The sequence below is a fragment of the Asparagus officinalis genome, chromosome 7 (genome assembly GCF_001876935.1).
Source record: "Asparagus officinalis chromosome 7, Aspof.V1, whole genome shotgun sequence".
Lineage (NCBI taxonomy): Eukaryota > Viridiplantae > Streptophyta > Magnoliopsida > Asparagales > Asparagaceae > Asparagus > Asparagus officinalis.
In genome coordinates, this window is record NC_033800.1 from 133,571,421 (window position 1) to 133,594,635 (window position 23,215).

The 23,215-nt window shown below is 37.3% G+C and overlaps 1 protein-coding gene across 1 annotated transcript; it reads left to right on the top strand.

The window, feature by feature from the left end:
- On the top strand, nucleotides 4,141-20,415 carry LOC109850864 (protein PAT1 homolog 1-like). Its single transcript, XM_020420939.1, has 5 exons — nucleotides 4,141-4,576; nucleotides 5,249-5,415; nucleotides 6,978-7,034; nucleotides 17,065-17,134; nucleotides 17,873-20,415. The coding sequence occupies exons 1-5, from the start codon at nucleotides 4,495-4,497 to the stop codon at nucleotides 19,915-19,917; spliced, it is 2,421 nt and encodes an 806-aa protein (XP_020276528.1). The 5' UTR covers nucleotides 4,141-4,494; the 3' UTR covers nucleotides 19,918-20,415.

The window sequence follows — 23,215 nt, forward strand, 5'->3', positions numbered from 1 at the left end:
TAACAAAAATTTCATCAATTATAACAAATTTAACTAATATTTAACTAATTGTTATGAATTCATAACAATAACATTTTACTAAAAATAATTATGTGAAATAACATTATGTGAAATAACTAATTATGTGAAATAATAATGTGAAATAAGAAGTGCAAAATAATTATGTGAAATAACTAATGTGAAATTAATGGGTGGTTAATTACAAAACCTCAGTTATCTAACATTTTACTAAAAATAACGAATTAAAATTTTTTTTATGAACTCATTTAACTAACTTATCAAATAATTGTCATGGTTGAAATGAGAAATTAATGCTAACAACTTGGTAGTTGAGTAAATTGCAAATTTCTACCTTCAAATGCCCAGAAAGTTGGTGAGAATTAATTGATGGGTTGTAGGAGAGAGTGATTAAATGATGGGTTATAGGAGAGAGTGTTGAGTTCTATTAATGGAGTGAGATAAAGGGAGAAGAAGAGGGGGGCAGAGAGAGGACGGAGAGAGAATGGAGGGGGGAAATTTACCGCCAGTTTCCCCCCTCTCTCTCCATTTCGTTTATTTTATTTAAGGGGGACCCACTTAAATGAATTCTATAAGTGGGAGGGTATAACCGGAATTTAAGAAAAATATATGGGGGGACCCACTGCTGAAAGTATTGTATTTTGGATTTGGATTTAAAGACAAATACAAAAAGAAATTTGGGCTTAGAGATACAACTAATACTACTTGGGTTTAAAAATAAAGGGAGGTAAACTATTGGACCTAAAGACAAAAAGCCCTAATTTAAATGCAATCCACCACTATAATAGAAATCAGAAGGATCTAAAATCAATCAGTAATCTAGGTCATACAGCTATCCATCCTATAATAGCTCACTAGTCCACATCTCACATAGAGTCAACGTTCATATCATCGGATAACTGACTGTTCACAAATCCCTTACGTGCATCCAATCCCACTACACATGCGGCCAAAGGACTACATGCAATCCGATTCCGGCCTAATCCAAACTCAAACCAACTCGAGTGAAGAAATAAATTCACGAACCAAAGTAGCGACACTGATCCACTTTGGCCCAACAAACCAACCCCAGTGGTGACACCGATCCATTAGTGCGAGTCTGGAAGATATATCAACAACTATATCCAATCACATGAACAAAGACTTTCCCACCCAGCTCTTCTTGCTTTTCTAAGTCAACAAACATGGCTTACAATAAATCTCTGGTCCACCTTCTAGATTCAGTCAACACACACACACATGTCACTAAGTCTTGTTCACGACGCACAAAGCCACTAAGTCATGAACTACTAATGGTTCTCAATCACAACAAAAAATAGTAAATAAATACAACCAATCATGTGCAACGATATCATGACATGTCAAAATAATTACATATAAGAACTGTAAATTATAAGCAGCATCCATGTAATTCAGAAATAATCTTTTCCAAAATAATTTATTTTAAATTATTATAATTTTTCTAAACTAATTCTTTTTAGAAAATAAATTCTTTTAAAATTATTTATCGTAGTAATTATTCTAAAATACTCTTTAAAAAATATTTTTTGTATGAACAGTAATCATTTCTATTTTTAAAAATATTTCTTATCATTTAATATCATTCATCAATATTCCACGCAGGTTATCACAATATTCACATAACGACTAATCTATGCACGTACTTAATTAACAGTATATCAAAAATTATAAAGACGAGTCAATGAACAATGGGATCTTGCCTCGGGCAATGGGCCTGTGGCGGGGGAGATCGGTGGCGCTGGACTCGGCTAATCGGGGGCGTTGAGGATTCGAGCTTGTGGTGGGGTGGTGACGGGGAGGACGGCAGTGGCAAATGGCATCGACTCGGGAAGCAGAGGGTTGCCTGACGAGGTGGTGGTGTGCGAGGGCTGGGAGACGTAGGCCTAGCCGTGGTCGGTGAGGGTGATGTGGCGGCGCTGAAAGGCGTTGATGAGCGGCGTGTCAAAGATGCTGGTCGGAGGCGACAGCGACGGGGCAGAGCGGCGATTTGGAGTTTAGAGGTGGTGCGGATCAAGAGGAGGGCGGCCGTCGAGGGTGGTCCGGGCGGGCAGAGGAGCACAAGTGGGTTCAGCTTGGATCTAGTGTGATTTGGTCGAAGGGTTTATTGAGAAAGTGATGGGGAGTAGAGCAGAGGTGGAAGGGACGTGGTTGATGGGAAGGCGACTGGGGAGTAGGCGGTGGTGGCTGATGTCGGAGAAAGACGGCAGGGAGGGCCGCGCGTTGGCTGGTCAGAGCTGGCTGAGGAGGCGCAGAGAGAGGGGGTTTTGAGAGGAGGATGGGGTGGACGGGGGCCAGCGACTCGCGCTTGGGCGAGAGTTGGAAGAGGAGATGGTGTCAGGGCTCGCTGGTGGCTGCAGGGGGTGGGCGGAGTGAAGAGCTGGCGACTAAAGGTGGCTGTCGGCTCGATGAATGAAGAAGAAGGGGGAGGAGAGGCGTGGAAGACACGGAAGAGGACGAAGAGAGAGAGAGAAAAAGTGGAGAGCGGCGGTTTCACGTGAATAGAAGAAGGAAAAAAGAAAAGAAAAAATGTATATATCGGAGTTAGGGTTAGGGTCTTAATGTAATTTTAAATATAATTAATAATTAAGTAAGTATTAAATTAAATAATTATGGAAAAATTATTTACAAAATAATACGTATAGGTAACATTAACACAACAGATTATAAAAAAAAAAAAAACGAAATAGTAATAATAATCACACAACGGATTATACAAAATAATACGTAATAGTAACGATAACATTACGAATTAATTTTAGAAGATTTTACTGCACCAAGTTAATTTATAATATCAAAAATCATTGAAGTAAATATAAAATTTGGACTTTTAAATCGTATAAAATTCTAGAAAATATAAATACTCTTATAAAAATAATAAGTGAATATTTTAAAATATCAGAAAAATTATTTAACTAGTATCGAAAGTTCATGGTCATTACACACCCTTTGCTCTATATGTGTCGGTTGGCGACTGGAGGGGAAGTCACTTCGCATAGGGGAGGGTGTCTCCGTATTTTTTGGGAAGTGATTGAGAGTGTGGTAGAAGGCACGTGGACATACTGAATCATCCCTTGCTTTACATGTGTCGGCTGGCGACTGGAGGGGAAATCACTTCGGCATGGGAGATGGTGTCTCCGCATTTTTGGGGAAGTGATTGATAAGTCATAGAGGTATGTGGCGCAGTTGTCAAGTCATGGAGACCATTAGGCTAAAATCTGGATAAGGTTTGTCCGATATGAAGTGAAATGTTGACATATGTCCTGGGGGAGAGGCTTGAGCCCCGGGCCGAGTCCTTAACTTAGCCGACAATAGGGGATGTCCCTCAAGTCGTCTCCGAGAATTACCCAATGAGTGGTCGAGTGCCCTAAGTGGGTCGTCCTCGGTGATAGACTGATCCCGCTTTTCGTGTTGGCATGAAAGAAGGTCGGCTTGATGAGTCGGCGGGGTCGAGGCCTCTGTTAGGCTTGGGCCACTTAAGTGGGTTTAAGGTTATTTTGCTAGGACTCTTATTGTATCATTTTGCAAATGCCCGTATATTGGGTGAGTGAACACCATAACATATTTTTTTATTTAAATATGAGAATATTATCTTAAACATTTTCACATGACAGTCACAAGCTAATATAAAAATATTTTCTATTTAATATTTAGTAAATTTAATGTTAAATTCAAAATAATTTTTTTAAAATTATAATTAGATATAAAATTAGTTTCTGAATGCCACATTAGAATGTTAAGAGAACTATTCTTACATTTGTAAAACAGAAAGTATTAATAAATTCAAAAATTTTAGAAACTTCAGAGTGTATAGTTGCTACCAAGATCAGTGAAATTATGTAAGTGCAAAATAGGAGAAACTACAAGGTACTAAAGTGCTAACGAGAGAAGCTACAAGGTACTAAAGTGCTAACGAGAGCAGGATAACATTCAAGTAAGCTGTAAGCGTATATAAGTGCAAATAAGGACGGGGTTTGACTAAAATTATCTCGGGATCCAAATTTAGCAATTTGCAACTAAACTACAATTAAATTGCGCCACAAGCTATTCATAAAATAAATATAAAACCCCACCGTCTATTTTATGAGCTGCTGGATAGAAAGGGCACACCGAGAGAGAGAGAGAGAGAGGGATGGAAATAAATTAGTCAAACCAAATAGAACCCCATCTCTCTCCTTTCTCTCTCTCTGTCTCGCGAAATAATTTCTCCATCAATTTTTTTTCTTCCTATTTTCCCTTTATTTTTCTCATAATTATCCTGCTGGTGCTGTTGTTGATCGATTTCCAAGTGTCAGTGGATCGAGACTACCGAGCTCCATTCTCTGCTTGGCTCTGCTCTCAGATTCTTAGTTCAGTCGAAACCCTAACCCTCGAATTAGATCGAAAAGGGGTTTATTGCAGTAAAAAAAAACCGCTGCTTCTAACTTTGTTTGATTCAGTAACCCTAACCTAGGTTAGATGAGGGGGATCGAGGAAGATGGCGGGGGCTTTGGGAACCCTAATCCCGCCGTTGGTAAGGAATTAGGGGTTAGCAGCGGAGGTGAGCTTGTCCTCTTTATTCCTTTTTTTTAAAAGGAATTATGCGTGTTGGTTGTTTCTTGATCAGTGGATCTTGTGCTGTTTGTGCTTTGATAAGAACAGTGGATTTATTGCGAATTTACTGTTGGATCGAGCTGTTTGATCTCAAGTTAGTGAGAGTTTCATGGAGTTTGGATGATTAGTGACAATATGGGATGATTTTGTGTGATTATAAAGACGATTTTATATTTTGAGAGGTGTTTGATCTGGGTTGACTTCTTTTTCTTTAATTTTAACTTGGATGTTTTCTTGCATGGCTAAATAATCCTGTTTAATGCGGCAACAATAGTCTTGATATTGCCGGTATTATTTGTGTTTTCTTCCCCGTGCTTTACCATTATATCTTAATCCACAAGCTTGGTGCAACTGCAACTTAGATTAACATAGTACTTGGAGTTTTTTTAAAATATTTTCATATATAAGTGGAACTTGAAATAATATTTTGAGTCCTAGGTATTTTTTATGGAGTTTAATATGGTAGATTAGTTTATCTTGTTATGTTGTCTTAAGGTTTATTATGAAGCTTCATACCTAATGTTTAAGTATCTACATTAGTAGTGTATTCTCATATTGATGCATTTGGGCGTAGACTGTGCTTTTTGGTAATGTAATTTGGCTTGTGGGTGTTATGCAGATAATGCTTTCTTTGATGCTTCACAATATGCATTTTTTGGTGGTAAAAGTATTCTGGAGGAAGTCGAGTTAGGAGGATTAGATGATGACGAAGATGGTAATGGCTCTGGACTCGTTGGGCCTTATGACGAGGAATATCATTTTCCCTCTATTGAAGATAGGGAGGAGGTAAAAGATGTTTTTATCAAATCCACACCTTGTTGCTCTATTTTTCTAAACCTTAAAATTGCTGTTGTCATTATTTGTAAAGTCTCTGTTATTGTACTTTGAATGTAGTCGTTATCTCTCCTCTTCGGCATATTTTCTTCAAAATAATTTGTATTACCATTGTATTTTTTCTGATACATAACAAACAGTGATGTAAAACACCGATTATGCGGCTGCATAATTCGTTAATGCACAGCCTATATAATATTCGCCAAATATATGTCACGACTTCATAATTGTTGAATTTACAACCTACCTGAATCTCTCGAAATATGTTATAGTTCACATATGCCCTCCCTCTTTTCTCTTACAGTCTATAATAACTACCTAAATGGGAGGTTAGTAGCTTTAGGAGGAACTTCTGCCTATGGATATCTAGTATTCCAATCTCTTGACTACTATTTCATGATCCAACCATTCATTTATGATAGTTCAGGGGCTAAAACACGTGTATCAAAGATCATGTGATCTAGGCTTTATTTGCCTCTGAATCTAATGTTTACATTCCATTATATGGATGATCACCATTTGTCTTGTGACTACTTAAATGTATGGGTAGAAAGCATTAATAACTCATGATCTTTTCTCTAAATATGTTTCCTAAGGCATTGGAGATTACTTTGGGTGGTATTGATTGTGTGTGTTTCATGCTGGAAACTCCTATACTATCAGTAGAGATTTTGTCATGTCTTCTTCCATTCTCTCCTTTGCTGTCCTTTCTTCCTGAATACTGCATCCTGTTTGATTATTGTGCAAAATATACTGTTCTTCTTGCATAATTTTTGGTTTTATTGGTAAATCTAACTTCTCAAGGTGCTGCTACTTCAGATGTTGTTATTTCATATGCTTAGTAATACTTGATAACATATGCACTATGCACTATGCAGTTACATATAGCTACATCTAGCTTGTCACACTTTCTTTGCGTAGTTAATCTTCTCGGTTCTGAAAAAAGGTTCATATTCTTGTGACATGTCTATTAAAATCAAAATTTTTATGGTCATGCGAGGCATGTCCAAGAGTTGCAAAAAATGGCTGAAACATAGCATCTGAACTCTCTTCTTTTATCGTTTTTGGTATGTTCCAGCACTTATTGTTTCTAATTTTCAAGTCCAAGAGTTACAGAAAATGGCTGAAACATGGCATTTGAACTCTCTTCTTTTATTTGGTATGTTCCAGCATTTATTGTTTCTAATTTTCAAGCAGTTACTCTGCCAAAGGCTATTTAGGCCTTTGCTTTCCTTGCCCTGTTGCTTCTGCACCTGATGCACTAGTTTTGATCTTGTCCTTCGATGTTGCTTATGTCTGGAGCATATTTGTTATTGGCTGTATTTCTAGATTCTTTTCCTTTCTAGTAGTTTTTAGATTGACATGTTCTACTGTCTAAAGGTTCTTATTCTCATCTAGGTTGAAGAACTTTAGTATTTGTTATGGATTCTTACATGTGATAGATGATATCATGGTATCTATTTCTAAGCATTTGATGAATGTTCTTAATATAAACCATTTTGTTACTCTTGCAGGAGGAGATTCTAGGATCACTATCTGATATCGATGACCTCGCAAGCACTTTTGCAAAGGTTTGTTTTTTTTCTGTGCGTTAAGACATAATTTGGAATTATGTGGATATTGGCCCTCCTTCCTAATTTTCATCATTGTGTTGTTACAAAATCACAACAGATTACTATATGTTTTGCTTTGTTCTTTGTATTGTATTTATCTATTCAACGGATGTTTGTGCATGTTTCATTTATCCTTTCATTATGTTCAATTGGTTCAACATTGAATTTTTAAATTTGCACTCTTCAATTTTCTACTTTAGGAGGATGGTTCTTAAGGAAATACACTAATTCTGTTTGTGTTGTTGGAACTAGGATCCCCCCTCTTTTTTCCCCAATTACACGTGGTCTTATTAAGAACGTTTTAGGCTAATGTTGTGGTGCACTCAGCTAGTCTGCACCAATGCCAAATTGTTAGTCTCATTCCATGCTTTGGAGATTTATTTTGATAATTATTTGGTGGGGGACATAGTTCATTTGTCTGGTTGTGTTTCGGCCCACTCTTGAAAATTTTGGGCAATGTTATGGAGCTTGACAGGTGAAAAAAAAAATAAAAATCTTAATTCTGAGCCTTGTTAAAAGTGCAAACTTTATGCATACGTCATGTTGCTAGATATTTTACTAATCATATGATGTACGACAGTACCCTATACTACAGCATCTGACTAGTCCCATCAGAGGTGTGTTTTTGGTCCAAGTTATGTGGTTTGCCGGCTTTTTTTAACGAGATCTTAGTTATTTTTTTTGGTGAACCATATTGATGGATATGGGGACAATCTATCAAAATTGATAGGTTGATCAGTTGATTCTTTGATTTGTCAATATTCCTATCTGCAACAAGGGATATCATTTATGCTACTAAACTGGTGTCAGCTAGTTGCTTAGCAACTTATATAAAAAAGCTTGCTGCCTTTTACCTGTTTAAACACACGATCATGGTCAGCCAAACTTGATGGGAAGAGAGAATGATTTCTAGTGGCTGGTTTTATACTTAGGATCTTTGGATTTTGCACACTGTTTACATTCAAGATTTTTGGTTTATATGACCTTGACTTGATAGTCTTTAGGCTTTACTTTTTTGATTACAGTCATGGAGTTTTTTAATGGACTTCTGCAGAAGTGGAGTAGAGGACTTTTGTTTTTGGTCATAATAGCTTGTTCTTATGTTGTCGAGAGTGAATTTGGAATGCTTTTTCTTAGGAAATAGCTTTTTATCTGATTTTTTTAATCTCCGAGAGATGTGCTCACTTGGTACAAAACTCTGCTGGTGCAGGTTTGTCTTTGGTCATAATAGCTTGTTCTTATGTTGTCAAGAGTGAATTTGAAATGCTTTTCCTTAGTAAATAGCTTTTTATCAGATTTTTCTTGATCTCCAAGAGACGTGTTCACTTGGTACAAAACTCTACTGGTGCAGGTTTAAGTGCACCATATCATGGCCAAAGCAATACCCAGGTTTTAAGGTTTGAATTCAATAATGCTAACCTAGGTAGCACTGATATGGGTGCGGACACGGACACGGAAACGGACATGGGACACGACAAATTTGTAAACGGGGACACGACTATGTGTTTGTGTAGATATACACACACATACATACATATATGTACACACACGCGCGCACACACACACACATACATATGTATATGTATACATATACATATATGTGTACGCACACATATATATGAGCAATATGGAGGAACTTCGCACAAAGCATAAGTTTTTGTGCTTGGTAGTGAGGTGGTTCATTCTCATCCACTCATTCAAATGGGGGACCACATTCACATGGGTTGGAAAGTGGATGGGAGTGAGTCACCTCACTACCAAGCACAAAATTTATGTTTGTTACCAAGTTCCTACATTTCTCTATATATACGTGTATGCGCGCGTGCGTGTGTATATATATGTGTGTGTATATATATGCACATGCATACACACACATATGTGCGTGTGTATACACACACATATATATGTGTGTGCGCGCGCGTGTGTGCGCGCACATATGTGTGTGTATATATAGATACATGTATGTATATGTATGCTATATACATATATACATATACATATACATTTGTATACACATATATATACACGCGCACGCGTAGATCAAATATTGAATTAAATACATATAACATTTGTATGTTTCTTTTTATTATCTATAACAAGTAAGAATGAAGTTAAATCAGACTAAGAATAGGGTTTAACAGCAAACATTTAGTTTTGATCATATGGGATAACATGATGAATATTTTTTAAATATTTAAGGCTTCGTTTGAATACTATGGTGTTTTACTTGTTTCCATGGTGTTTTTGCCAAAAACAAAATACCATGCGTTTAGAAATCATGGTATTTTTTGAGTTAAATCATCCTCAAACCAAAAACACAACACTTATTTCGAAACACCTTTTAGTGTTTTAAGTTTGGTGTTTTGGTTTTGAGTTTGAGAATGTGTTAATATAATATCTAACATAATATATTACATGTAATTAATATAGAGTTATTATCAACATGCTTATTATATTATACTATACTATATTATAGTTAATTTAATATTTTAGTAATATTTATTAAATAATATAAAAATATAATAAATAAAATATCTTATAGAATAATATAATAACATATTAAATACCAATATTTAATATGTTAATAATGTATTATATAATAAATAAACTAATAAAAAATAATAAAAAAGTTATTGATAATAAATAATAATATAATAATATACTATATAATAGTATAATCGCTATAATCATTATTACTTTTAATAAATAAATTTGTATAAATTAATAATTATAAAAAATTATATAATAGTAACATATATTTAATAATAATAGAACAATATAATAATAATATTTATAACAACATATTGTATAGAAATGCAATATAAATATATAAAATATTAATATATTATGTAATAAATAATATAATTTATTATAAAGTAAAATAATTATTAATAATTAATAATTTATTGTAAACAAATGGTAATGTAAAAATAATACATTCATAATATAATAATATTTATTTATATCATAAATCTAATATATTATTAAAGTACTATTAATAAAACTCTTAACATATTAAAAACTATAATATATTATATAATATTAAAATATTTATAATATCATTTAATTTATTAATAACATACTAGTAATAACATAATATTAACATTATTAATAATATTATATTATATGAATAATAGTATAATATTAAATTATATTATTAATAGTATAATATTATATTAATAATAAAATAACATTATTATAAAAATATTAATATAATATACAACAATAACAAATTGATATACCAAAATAATTACATATATAATTATTTGAAAATAATATATAATTATTATAATATAATAATTGTTTAAAGCAAGTACATAGGCCAAAGGCCTATGATATATATTTATACTAATCAATGTGAATAGGTTGAGTACCCAAGAGTCACCCTCACTTAATGGGGTGTTACATCACCATAATGGGGTGTGAATGGAGGGATAATGAGGGGGAGGCCAAATGCCTCCCTCATCTCATAATACTCCCCCTTATCCATCCATTACCTTGGGTTTAGCTTATGAACACTTCAGGGTTCGTAAAGCTAATGGGGTGGATACTTCTGGATCCAGAGTAAACTTGTTTGCCTCGTTAAAACCTTAGCTGTGGAAAACCCAGTGGGAAAAAACCATCAGCCTAAGGAAAAAGAGTACAACCCATAGGTTACTCCCCCTGAACCATACAAGCTTCAAGCTTGTAGGTCTTTCAGATGACTCATCCCTATTCTTTTTACAAGTTTTACAAAAGTACATCTAGGCAGAGCCTTAGTGAACAAGTCAGCTAAATTATTACATGATTGGATCTGCTGTACTTTAACTTGCTCCTCCTCTTGAAGATCGTGCGTCCAGAAAAACTTGGGAGATATGTGCTTCGTCTTGTCACCCTTGATGAAGCCAGACTGAAGTTGAGCAACGCAGGCTGCATTGTCTTCAAATATAGTAGTTGGCTCAAGGTCACCAGTCTTCAGGCCGGTAGACACTAAGATGTGCTGAATGACAGAACGAAGCCAAACACATTCTTTGCTGGTTTCATGGATCGCGAGGAGTTCGGAATGGTTGGATGAGATTGCTACAGTGGTTTGCTTGACAGACCTCCAGGAGATGGCCGTACCACCGAATGTAAACACAAATCCGGTTTGTGATTTCTCGGTGTGGGGATCAGACCTGTAACCTGCATCTGAATAACCAATTAAGGTGGGAGACCCACCCTTCGGGAAATATAATCCCAGGTCTATAGACCCTTGGAGGTAGCGCAGAAGATGCTTAACTCCATTCCAGTGGCGTTTTGTGGGCGCTGCACTGTATCTGGCTAGTAGGTTAACTGAAAACGTTATATCGGGACGCGTACAGTTAGCCAGATATAGTAGTGCTCCAATGGCACTGAGGTAAGGTACTTCAGGACCTAGCATTTTCTCCTCCTCTTCCAGCGGACGGAAGGGGTCGTTCTTTACATCCAATGATCGAACAACCATTGGTGTACTAAGAGGATGACATTTATCCATTCGGAAAATTTTAAGTAATTTCCGTGTATATGTGGATTGGTGTAACAGGATACCACCCTTAAGGTGTTCGATCTGTAAGCCAAGACAATACTTTGTTTTGCCTAGGTCTTTCATTTCAAAAGTATTCTTAAGGCTTTCAGATATCCCAGTGATCTCTGCAGGAGATGCAATGAGATTTAAGTCGTCGACATAGACGGTGACTATAATGAATCCTGTTCCCGATCTTTTTATAAAGATACACGGGCATACTTTATCATTTGTGAATCCTTGCATAGCAAGGAACTCACTTAGTCTGTTATACCACATTTTCCCCGATTGCTTAAGACCATATAATGATCTTTGAAGCCTAACAGAATAGACGTCCCGAGGTCTATCTGCTATCTCTGGTGGAATTTTATATCCTTCAGGGAGTTTCATATAGATATCTTTATCTATATTGTCATATAGATATGCAATCACAATGTCCATGAGCTGCATTTCTAGGCCTTCCAGAGATGAGAGGCTTATTAGGAATCGGAAGGTATTCCCATCCATAACCGGAGAATATGTTTTTTCATAGTCTATTCCCGGTCTTTGGGAAAAACCTTGTGCTACAAGTCGTGCTTTGTAGCGCACAACCTCGTTGTGTTCATTTCTTTTTCTGATGAAGACCCACTTATATCCCACAGGTTTTACACCTTTAGGTGTTTGGACTACTGGTCCAAAGACTTCGCGTTTCAAGAGTGAGTCCAGCTCTACTCCTATTGCCTCGTTCCACTTTGGCCAATCATCTCTGCGTTTACATTCCGCTAGAGACCGTGGTTCGATGTCATCGTCGTATTCAGTGACGTGAACGGCAATATCGAACGCAAAGTCGTCGTCGACGACTGTGCTTTTTCTGTCCAGTACCTCCTCAGTACGTACAAAATTTAATGATGTTTCTCCTATTTGTTCCTCTTCAGGGGAATCTAGGAGTGGAGAGGAAGCTGGTCTGAGCTCAGTATCCTGTGTTGGGGTCATCTTTATTTCTCCAGGATTTTTTCTTTTACGAGGGACTTTGTCCTTCAAACCTGGTGGGCGTCCTCTTTTCAATTGAGGTACAGCCGTTTCTACTGCCGACGGATTGCATCCATCTTTGGGGATGTCAATCCTAGCTGGCGTGTTGACAACAGGGACGTGATCTGATAATCTTCTGGTTATCAGTGAATTTATCCGGAAGTAAATGTACTATATTCTGAAGATGAAGAATCTTCAGGATCTCATCTTCACATTAACTAGTACGCGGATCATAATAAGACAGTCTTGGTGTTCCAAGAAATGGTCTTAGAAGCATCAGGCTTCCTGGACTGTGTGCCAAGTTTAGGAAATGAATCCTCAACAAATTCACAATCATCAAGACGTGCTTTAAATGCGTCACCTGTCTGGGGTTCAAGGTATCTTATTATAGAGGGCGAATCAAACCCTATATAGATACCCAAACAACGCTGTGGACCCATTTTGGTTCTTTGTGGAGGAGCAATTGGGACGTAAACTGCACAACCAAACACTCTCAAATGTGAGATATTCGGAGGTGCACCATAAGCAAGTTGCATTGGTGACAAAATATGGCCACCAGAGGGTCGTATTTTGATAAGCGAAGCGGCATGCAATATGGCATGACCCCAAGCCTCAACAGGCAACTGTGATTGCATCAACAATGGACGAGCAATCCATTGCAATCTCTTAATTAGAGATTCTGCTAACCCGTTCTGGGTGTAAACATGTGCTACATGATGTTCAACTTTGATGCCAGTTGCTAGGCAATAGTCTTGAAAGACTTGTGAAGTGAATTCTCCCGTATTTTCAAGACGTAATTTCTTGATTTGATTATCGGGGAAATGAGCCCGCAACTTAATAATTTGTGCCAATAGCTTTGAAAAAGCTAAGTTGCGGGTGGACAAAAGGCACACGTAAGACCACTTTGTTGATGCATCTATAAGTACCATAAAGTACCTAAATGGTCCACTTGCGGGGTGAATAGGCCCACAAATATCGCCATGTATTCTCTCCAAGAAGCTAGGAGACTCTAATCCCACTTTCAGAAGGGAAGGTCTCGTGATCAGTTTACCTTGGAAACAAGATAGACATGAGTAATCACCCTTCTGAAGAATCTTCAGGTTCTTCAGGTTGTGTCCACTTGATTGGCTCATGATGCGGTGCATCATTGTTGATCCTTGGTGACCCAGTCTGTTATGCCAAAGTTTAAATTTCGTCGAAGAATGGCACTTCTGGTGCACAATCATGTTAGCTTCTACTGGTTGAATATATGTATGATAGAGATCCGACGGGAGTCCCTTGAATCGTTCTAAGATAGTTTTTGAACCATCTTTTTGACGAGTTACATACAAATACTCATCCTCATTTATATCATTGGTTTCTAAGTGATATCCGTTTAAACGAATATCCTTGAAACTTATGAGGTTTCTATTAGATTTCGGAGAGAATAATGCATCTTTTATTATTAGTCTCGTTTTATTTGGGAGCAATATCATTGCTTCACCAAATCCTTCTATTATGTTAGATAGTCCTCGTGGAAGGATGTGTAAGTCTTCTCCAACATGCGTTCCTCCGAAACTTCTTCACCACACAACTTCAGGCGTGAGGTGATATTATGAAGTGCTGAGTTGTAGTCAGCTACGGACTTAAAGTCCTGAAGTCGGAGGTTTTCCCACTCATAACGTGCACGTGGGAGGATCACATCTTTCTGATGTTTATATCGGTCCTCAAGTGCAGTCCACAATTCCTTTGGGTCCTCTACAGTCAGGTATTCGGCCTTCAGGTCCGATCAATATGTCTCCTGATGTAGATAATGACTTTCGCCTTATCTATATCAGAGACGATCATTGTAGTAGCAACCTCAGCATTATTTACAGCATTACCCGTAACAGTGGCCGGAGCCGGTGGAGCAGGAGTTGAAATTGTGGCTAATAAGCCCTGGGCACGTAAGTGGAACTTCAGGTCCACATGCCAACTCAAATAATTCTTGCCAGCAGCGTCAAGGACTTCGAAATCAACACTCGCTATTTTAGCCATTTTATCTATGCATTTGAAAGACATGAATTAATAATAATGAATTAAAAATTCATTCAATAAACATGTTGTGTGGATCAGCCCGTCACCAAAAAATAAAAAGTGTCCAAAGTCCGATTATACAGTCCAAAGATAACAAAAAACATAAAATTAAAATACAATTTGGAAAACCCTTGGGGGTCCCTGCATTTTGCAAAAATGCCTTCGTCTTCAATGGAATACACCGGTCTTTGACTTTTTACAATTATATCCTCACTACAATTTCTCTCTCAGAAGGAAAAGAAAATACAAGGAATTTAAATTTGGTGACAAACAGGCTGATCCAAAAACCACAACATTATTTATTTAAACATCCATGTAATTTAATAATAATATATGCAACAGGCATAACAAATTTGGACAGTAAACTCTTGCTTTCTTTGAATTTTTTTTTCTAGACTTCTTTTTGTTTCTATGCGATACTGCCTACTTAATACTTTTAATATCATGTAGAAATTGTGAGTTTGAACTTGAAAATAACAAGTGATGATTAAAAAAAATAATGCAATTGCCCTGAATGGAAACTCTGAAACAACAAAGGGTTTAGCATTCCATTAGAAAAATGTATATGTGTTTAAAGAATAGCATTAAAAACTATAGGGGTCAAATATGATTTTATGTCATGTTAACTGGACATATACAATAATACCTTGGTGTTGGTGTTACTGTTTTCTTCTCAAGAATATGTAATTTAAGAGCATTTCCCTAGCAATGGTCACTTCCGTTAATACTAAGCAAAACCAAATAATATTCATGGTAATAGGAAGTGCTATCAGCGTAAATGTGCAAATTTAACACAATATATGAATTTTTACAAACTAGCAGAAGCCGCAGAACTTCTCGCCAGTTTCATCAACATGAGCACATAATTTTTTTTTTGATTAGCAATTAACTAATAGTATTAATTACTAGTTATGCTAACAAATAATGAAAGCAATTAGATTAGATGAACAACAATAAAATTGCTTAATAAACCAAAAAAAAAAAATTCCCGAGTGAACAGTAACCCTCGGTGAACAGTAACAAATTTTTTTCCCCTTGTTAATTTTTCAGCTGCCATATATTATTCTCGGTGAACAGTAACAAAATTTTTTTCCCCTTGTTAATTTTTCAGCTGCCATATATTATTCTACGGATTATAGTAATTACCTCTAGATCACAGATCTAGGGACGGTCGATACTAAAGATCCGTAGAACGCTGCCTCCTTGCGATGATCCGTCGAATGCTCCCGTTGCAACGAACCAGATCTCAATGCGCAAAAGAGGAAGGAAATATATTTTTTTTATGGCTCAGGGATTCAAGAACACTTCGTGCTGATAACGTGTTTAAAGCAAGTACATAGGCCAAAGGCCTATGATATATATTTATACTAATCAATGTGAATAGGTTGAGTATCCAAGAGTCACCCTCACTTAATGGGGTGTTACATCACCATAATGGGGTGTGAATGGAGGGATAATGAGGGGGAGGCCAAAGGCCTCCCTCATCTCATAATAATAATAATTATAATATAATAATAATTATAATATAATATAACTCATTAAAGTATAATATAATATTATATTGCATTATATTTAATACTTATAATACTATAATAATGTAAACTAAATATTATAACATTTTATTTACAATATATTTTATTATAACTAATATATAATATATTAATAATATGTTTAATACTAATGTTACAATGGATCAAACTAGTGTTGACAAAAAATATTTAACATGGTGTTTTGAAAACATTTTAAGGGAAAAACACACCACCAAGGTTTTTTTAACAAAAACACAAGAAGGGAAACACCATGGTATCTAAACAAATCCTAAGTAATGGGTTTCAGTTTTCGACTTAAAAATCTGATTGGTTTTAAACCCAATATTGCCAAAGAAACTAGTTTAGGGTATAAGTAATAGAGAAATCGGGTTTTGCTTTAATCCACACGTGTCCATGGTTTGTCCATGGTGAATATGTGTCCCACACGTGTTGGACACAGACACAGCACCGAAAGTGCTGTGTCCAAGTAACCGAGATGCTAACCATTCAACATTAATTAACTGGTTTACTGTTTCTTTCACTGATGAACTTTGTTGCATTACTGACACTTATTAGTCATAGAGTAACTGTGTCCTAAGTTTAAACTATGTTAAGAAATCAAGTGTAACCTTGTGTAACCTGTGAAGCTGCAATTCTATTATTCTTGGTTCAAGTGTACTGTATCTAGCGTCTACTTACGTGGTTGCATTTAATCTGTTTGGATTTCAATCTACCTGTTACTTGTTACAAGCGTATGTTTATGGCTGTTTTTTTAGTCCTTTCTCGTCGTTATTTACATCCTTAGTAACTGCACTTAATTTTCGGTCATATTCCGATTAATTAAAACTGCTATAATCTTCCTTTTTTCTGTTCTCAGTTGAATAGAAATGTTAGTGAACCAAGGAGCATTGGAGTTATTGGGGATAGAGGATCACTCTCGAGAGAAAGTAAGTAATATAATTATGCACGAACTTTTAACATTCTTGTTCGCAGCAGGAAGAAGTTTTGACTTCGCCAGGAGAAATGCTGCTAAGTACTAACAATTTTGAGCTAGTCATTTTAGTAATCACATCTCATAATATTTCCTATTTCCAACTTCTTTTCTTGTCATACCTTAATAAAAAAAGGAAGAAGTAAAAGGAGAACCAAAAAAAAAAAGGCAAGAATACAGATTTTTGTTGACTGACCAGCTTTATACCATTCTACCGATTCCCCATTCTATAGTTAAAATTTATGCAGTCTAACTCTATTTCTTTCTACCATTCTACCGAATCCCCATTCTCATAGTTAAAATGTATGCATTCTAACTCTATTTCACTGGTTGTTTTACCTTTACCTAGGCTGCATACTTCTAAATTATGTTTGCTGTTCTTTGGTGCATAAAATTGAAAGGTGTGATAATCTGGAAGTTAAGCAGTATGCGTAGATTTCTGTCTCTGGGTAAATCTAGTCTGGACTAGTGCAAACCAATTTAACTTGTGATAATCTGGAAGTTAAGCAGTATGCGTAGATTTCTTTCTCTGAGTAAATCTAGTCTGGACTTGTGCAGACCAATTTAACTTGTGATAGTCTGGACTTGTGCGGGCCAATTTAACTTGTGATAGTCTGGAAGTTAAGCAGTACGCATTGTTTTTGCAGCAGTTCTGCTTTCTTCTTGCTGAATGATTTTTTTTCATCTTCCTTAGGTTCATCTACTGCAGACTGGACACAGGAAGCAGACTTTTCAATTTGGCGAGATCAACAGGTACTAGATGCTGAAAATGTGCAGGATGGTAAACGATGGAGATCACAACCCCACAAATCTGCAGCTTGGTTTGCTGAAGCAAAGCCACTGCATAGAACGACTTCATATCCTCATCCTCTACCACAACCACCACACTCGAGTACTGATGCTATTCATGTACCTGCTGGTCGATCTCAAATTCTGTCTCGTCATTCTAGCATACCTTCTAGTTTCCAGATACCATACACTTCACCAAACCTTTCATCCTTCACTCCTCAACTTCATTTATCAGGACTGCCACATGGTCCCCATGGTGGAAAGATGGGTCAGTTTTCTCCTTCAGGACTCTCCATTAATAGTAGGTCTCCGTCTCAGAACCAGTGGTTGAAACAACCTAACATATTTACCAGGGATGAAACCACTTTATTGCCTAACATGTTAAGGCAACAGTTATCTCTGCCAAATCGGTTATTGCCATCACATTTATTATTGCAGCAGCAGCAGCAGAGATTACAGCAACTTCAACCACCATTTTCCCATTTACAAGCTCAAATATTCAACTCCTATCCTCCACCACCGCATATGACGAACAAACTTGATTTGATACTTGGAATGGGTGACCTTCGAGAGCAAAGGCCGAAACCTTCTCCAAAGGGAAAACAGAAAATGAGATTTTCTCAACACAGTTCCGATGCTAGCCAGAAGGTTGATATTTCTTTTCCACAATTTTCATCCAAGTACATGACAGCTGAAGAAATCGAAAGTATTCTGAGGATGCAGCATGCTGCAACTCACCGTAATGATCCTTACACAGACGATTACTACCACCAAGCTTGTTTAGCAAAAAAATCCGCTGGTTCTAGAATGAAACAGCATTTCTATCCATCATCTATCAGGGATCTGCCTTCTAGATCCCGTACCAGTAATGAACCACATGCGTATCTTCAGGTTGATGCTTTAGGGCGGGTTCCATTTTCTTCTATCCGAAGGCCTCGGCCCCTTCTTGAAGTTGATCTGCCATCTGTATCTGGGGATGGAATTCTTGAGCAGAAATCTTCAGCGAGGCCACTTGAGCAAGAGCCTATGTTGGCAGCCAGAATTGCTGTTGAAGATGGACTCTGCCTTCTCCTTGACATCGATGACATTGATCGCCTATTGCAGTCCAGCCAGCTACAAGATGGTGGGTCCCAACTGAGGCGGAGGCGCCAGGTTCTTCTAGAAGGTCTTGCGGCTTCACTTCAGCTTGTTGACCCCCTTGGCCCAGGTCAAGCTGGCCATTCTGTGGGGCTTGCACCAAAAGATGATCTTGTGTTTCTTCGTCTGACCTCGCTTCCAAAGGGCCGGAAGTTACTTTCTCGCTTCCTTCAGCTTCTTTACCCCGGAAGTGAGCTGACTAGAATAGTGTGCATGGCTATTTTCCGTCACTTGCGGTTTTTATTCGGCGGTCTTCCCACTGATTCTGGTGCGGCTGAAACTACAGTGAATCTTGCTAGAATTGTCTCTTCTTGTGTTCGTGGAATGGACCTCAATGCTCTCAGTGCTTGTCTCGCTGCTATTGTCTGTTCTTCAGAGCAGCCACCTCTTCGACCTCTTGGGAGTGCTGCTGGTGATGGAGCATCAATCATTATAAAATCCCTTCTTGAGAGAGCAACTGATCTGCTTACTGATCCTCATGCTGCCAGCAGCTACAGCATGCCCAATCGATCTCTTTGGCAAGCATCTTTTGATGCGTTCTTTGGACTTCTCACGAAATATTGTGCGAGTAAATACGATAGTCTAATGCAAACATTGCTCATGCAGTCGCCTAGTATGCACATTGGATCAGAGTTGAGTAGAGTTATCAGCAGAGAGATGCCTGTGGAATTACTGCGTGCAAGTATTCCTCATACTGATGACCATCAGCGTAAGCAGTTGCTTGATTTTGCTCAGAGGTCTATGCCCGCTACAGGATATAGTGCCCATGGAGGTAGCACTGGACCAATGACTTCTGAATCAGTGCCAGGCTAATGGACAGTGATATAAAGTAAGTGCCTATATGTCACAGGTTTGAGAATCTGTAGAAGTCAGGTGAATTACCGGTAACTCGTAACTTTTGTCAAAAACTTTTAATTGGATAGCTTTCCAGTTTTACTGGTTCTTGTGTAATTAGGATTCTAATAATATGTATACATGTTGGTCTTTATATGTGTTGCTCGAGTACATTGGAGTAGTTGTGGTTGGAAAATTGTCCTTCGGTGGAGCCAAGTTTTGGTGCTCTGGATGGGGGACCCTCAGATAATTGGGGTAGTGGATAGATATCTGTACAGGTTCTGTTACTGGAAGCGGTACTTTGAAGATGGGGTGAATGCCCACAAGATAGCTCTTTTACGTATGCTTTTAGTTGACTGGAAGTTACTGATGACAACTTTGTGCTTCATGCGTGTTGTTATAAGATGCACGTTAGTACCTGTAACATTATTTCTTGACTATATTTTGTGTCAAATTTCTTTTTATGTGTTCTGATTATATGCATCTGTGAGTAAAAAAAAATATGCAGATTGAATATTTTAATTTGCTTTTAAGTCGCCATATGCTCATTGATAACGTCTATTCTTTTTCCTGAAGGGCTCTCTCTTGTTGAATAATCGAAACTGTTCAGTTATGTCTTTTCGGAAATAGTTCCTGCGAGTTGGATGGCTCCTTCATGAAGTGTTTGCCTGTTGGTCGAGTTAAAAAAGATTTGAGCCATGCCTGCGACCCTCAGACTAAACGTGTGTTATTAGTAATTAATTTGTATTTCTTGCGTTTCTGTGGTGTAATTTCTGCTTATCATGGTACGGAATGTGATAGTGGAGGTTGGATAAAATGTTCGACGGTTTGTAACGATAAAATTGCTTGATTCCGTGGAGATGCATTTTGACTTGTGAAATGCAGCAACATTTTCGTGTAGTCGATAGTTCCTGCCGTTGGGATTTTGCATCTAAAGGGTTGCGGGAAATTTAAGTTTTACTTGGCGCGCAGCATGTTCAACTAAATGCTCTAAAGTCCTCCAGTGTATCATTACTGCATGTGGAGAAATAATACAGATGGAAAGTTTATGCACCCGTTTTTTGTCAATATGGAGAGAACTAATCACGTTTCTTGTGGTATTCAAAGCATCAGAGTGTCCGCTTAGCTTCGTTCCCCTTGAAGATGAAGTTATGTCTTGACATTTTTGTTGCTAGGCATGCTCATGCAGATCATGTGGTACTGCATGCATATTATATGTACCAAGCATTTGTGAATATTTTGAGATTGTCCCATAATTTTTTCCTCCATTTATCAATGTCCGACAAATTCAAGGACCCCTTCTTCCCCGTTTAATTTCTTCTTCGATATAGTTAATACAACAAAACTGACCAAATTGAAATGTTGGAGGAAACAAATAAAAAAATTTAGATGCGTAAATGCCATTTAATAACTTGTAAATCTCATAGATAAGTTTCCGTTGGTAAAGTGCACAAAATGCGAGATTCATTTTTGGAGTACCATGGATTGTGACTTTCAAAGTCAGCATGCACTCATATTGGAGGCTTGCTTTGGGAGATCAAAAGGCATTTGTTGCTAGAAATAGAGTAGATTTTCATATATGAGCTTTGCTATATGGACCTAAAATATGGGACCAACAGGGGGATATGTGAGGTATCCCCCTCCTACTGCAAAATGAGCTGACCATCATTAACCTATTACATAATGAGTTGGCCATCATTAATGATGATCAGCTCATTATGCAGTAGGAGAGGGACACCTCACCTGTCCTCCCTGTTAGTCCTATATTTTGGGTTCTTGGAGAATTTTTCTTTCATCATATTGAATTGTAAAAGTATTACAACTACTTTCAATTTGTTGCTACTCTTTTGTCGGTTTAATGCCAACTTTTTCCACATTGCTAGCGGCAAATGTGAACAAATGTATGCTCATGCAAATAATGTGGTACCATGGAGTTTGTTAATATGCATATATTATTTATGTGGATAGTTTCTCCATATTTTTTTTCTCTTTATCAAAGTCCATAAAATCCAAGAATGTTGTTCCTGTTTATATGTACTTTTCTCCATATCACTATATATACATCATTACTGATCAAATTAAAACTTTACATGAAATGAATATGAACTCTTAGATGCATAATATACTATTTAATAATTTCTATAAAAAATATTATTTAATAATTTATAAGTCCTGGTTCCACTAACCCCTCACACACTCATTCAACACTCTGATGCTTTTATGTACATTAATAAGCACTATTTATAGATCAATCTCAAAAAAAATCCAGCATCATTTGGTAATGATATACTGGACATCATGTAGTGTTGTGCGCAGCAGCAATTTCAGAGCACCACCGGTGCGTAAGGTGCACAATAAGAGATTAGATCATAACGAAATTCTCATTTCACAAAGGAAACAAGAACCGAAAGCAAAATATCTCAACAAAGTGAGATATCAGTTCTTCCTCTCATTAGTTCTAGGACTGACTTGTCGAGGGAACCTACAAGCTATTACAAATCATAGCAAGACAAACTATTTTACGTGATTCGGCAAATAACCTACGTCCACGGGGCAAGGAGGGGGAGATCTACTATTAGAGGGAGAGAATACAACTTGGGTTTATAATCTCACAATCTAAACCCTCAAACTAACTCTCAAAACAACAAAAAGAACTATGTTTCTCCTGATGCACGTAGCCCAAGAAACACACATCAGACTTTTCTCTACAATTTTCTCCTCTGCTTGTACTTGCACCTGTACGCCGCACAAATTTTTCTCCTCCCCGTTTTTTGCTCTTGCACCCACTGTTCACGAAACCCTAGGTGCTATATTTATAGCAGCTTTGAATCGGGTGGGCCTTTGTCTGGGTTTTTGCTTTGTCCAGCGAAAAAGATATACACGCCTATCTCTTCACTCGTTGTCCAGCTGGAAACCTGCTGGACTTTCACGCGGTTTGCTGGCCCCCGCAATCAAATCCACTCAAAGATCCGCTGGACCTTAGCTTTGCTTCACGTCTTCACGTGTCCTCTTGATCACTTCACGCGTTTTGTGGCCCCCCTCTGGTCACACGTTCACAATTCTCCACCTCAGTGAAGTTTTTCCAAAACCGAGCCGACACCAAAGCATCCAAATGTCCCACTTGTTATGTCCAGTACGCCGTGAAGTTAATTCACGACAACGGATTCAATCCACAACAAGTCGGGAATCCGAACGATAGTCCAAACAATCTCACCCCCATCAAAATCAACTAATCCAAACCGACTGTATCGTAAAGACTGCCTACGTATCCTCTTGC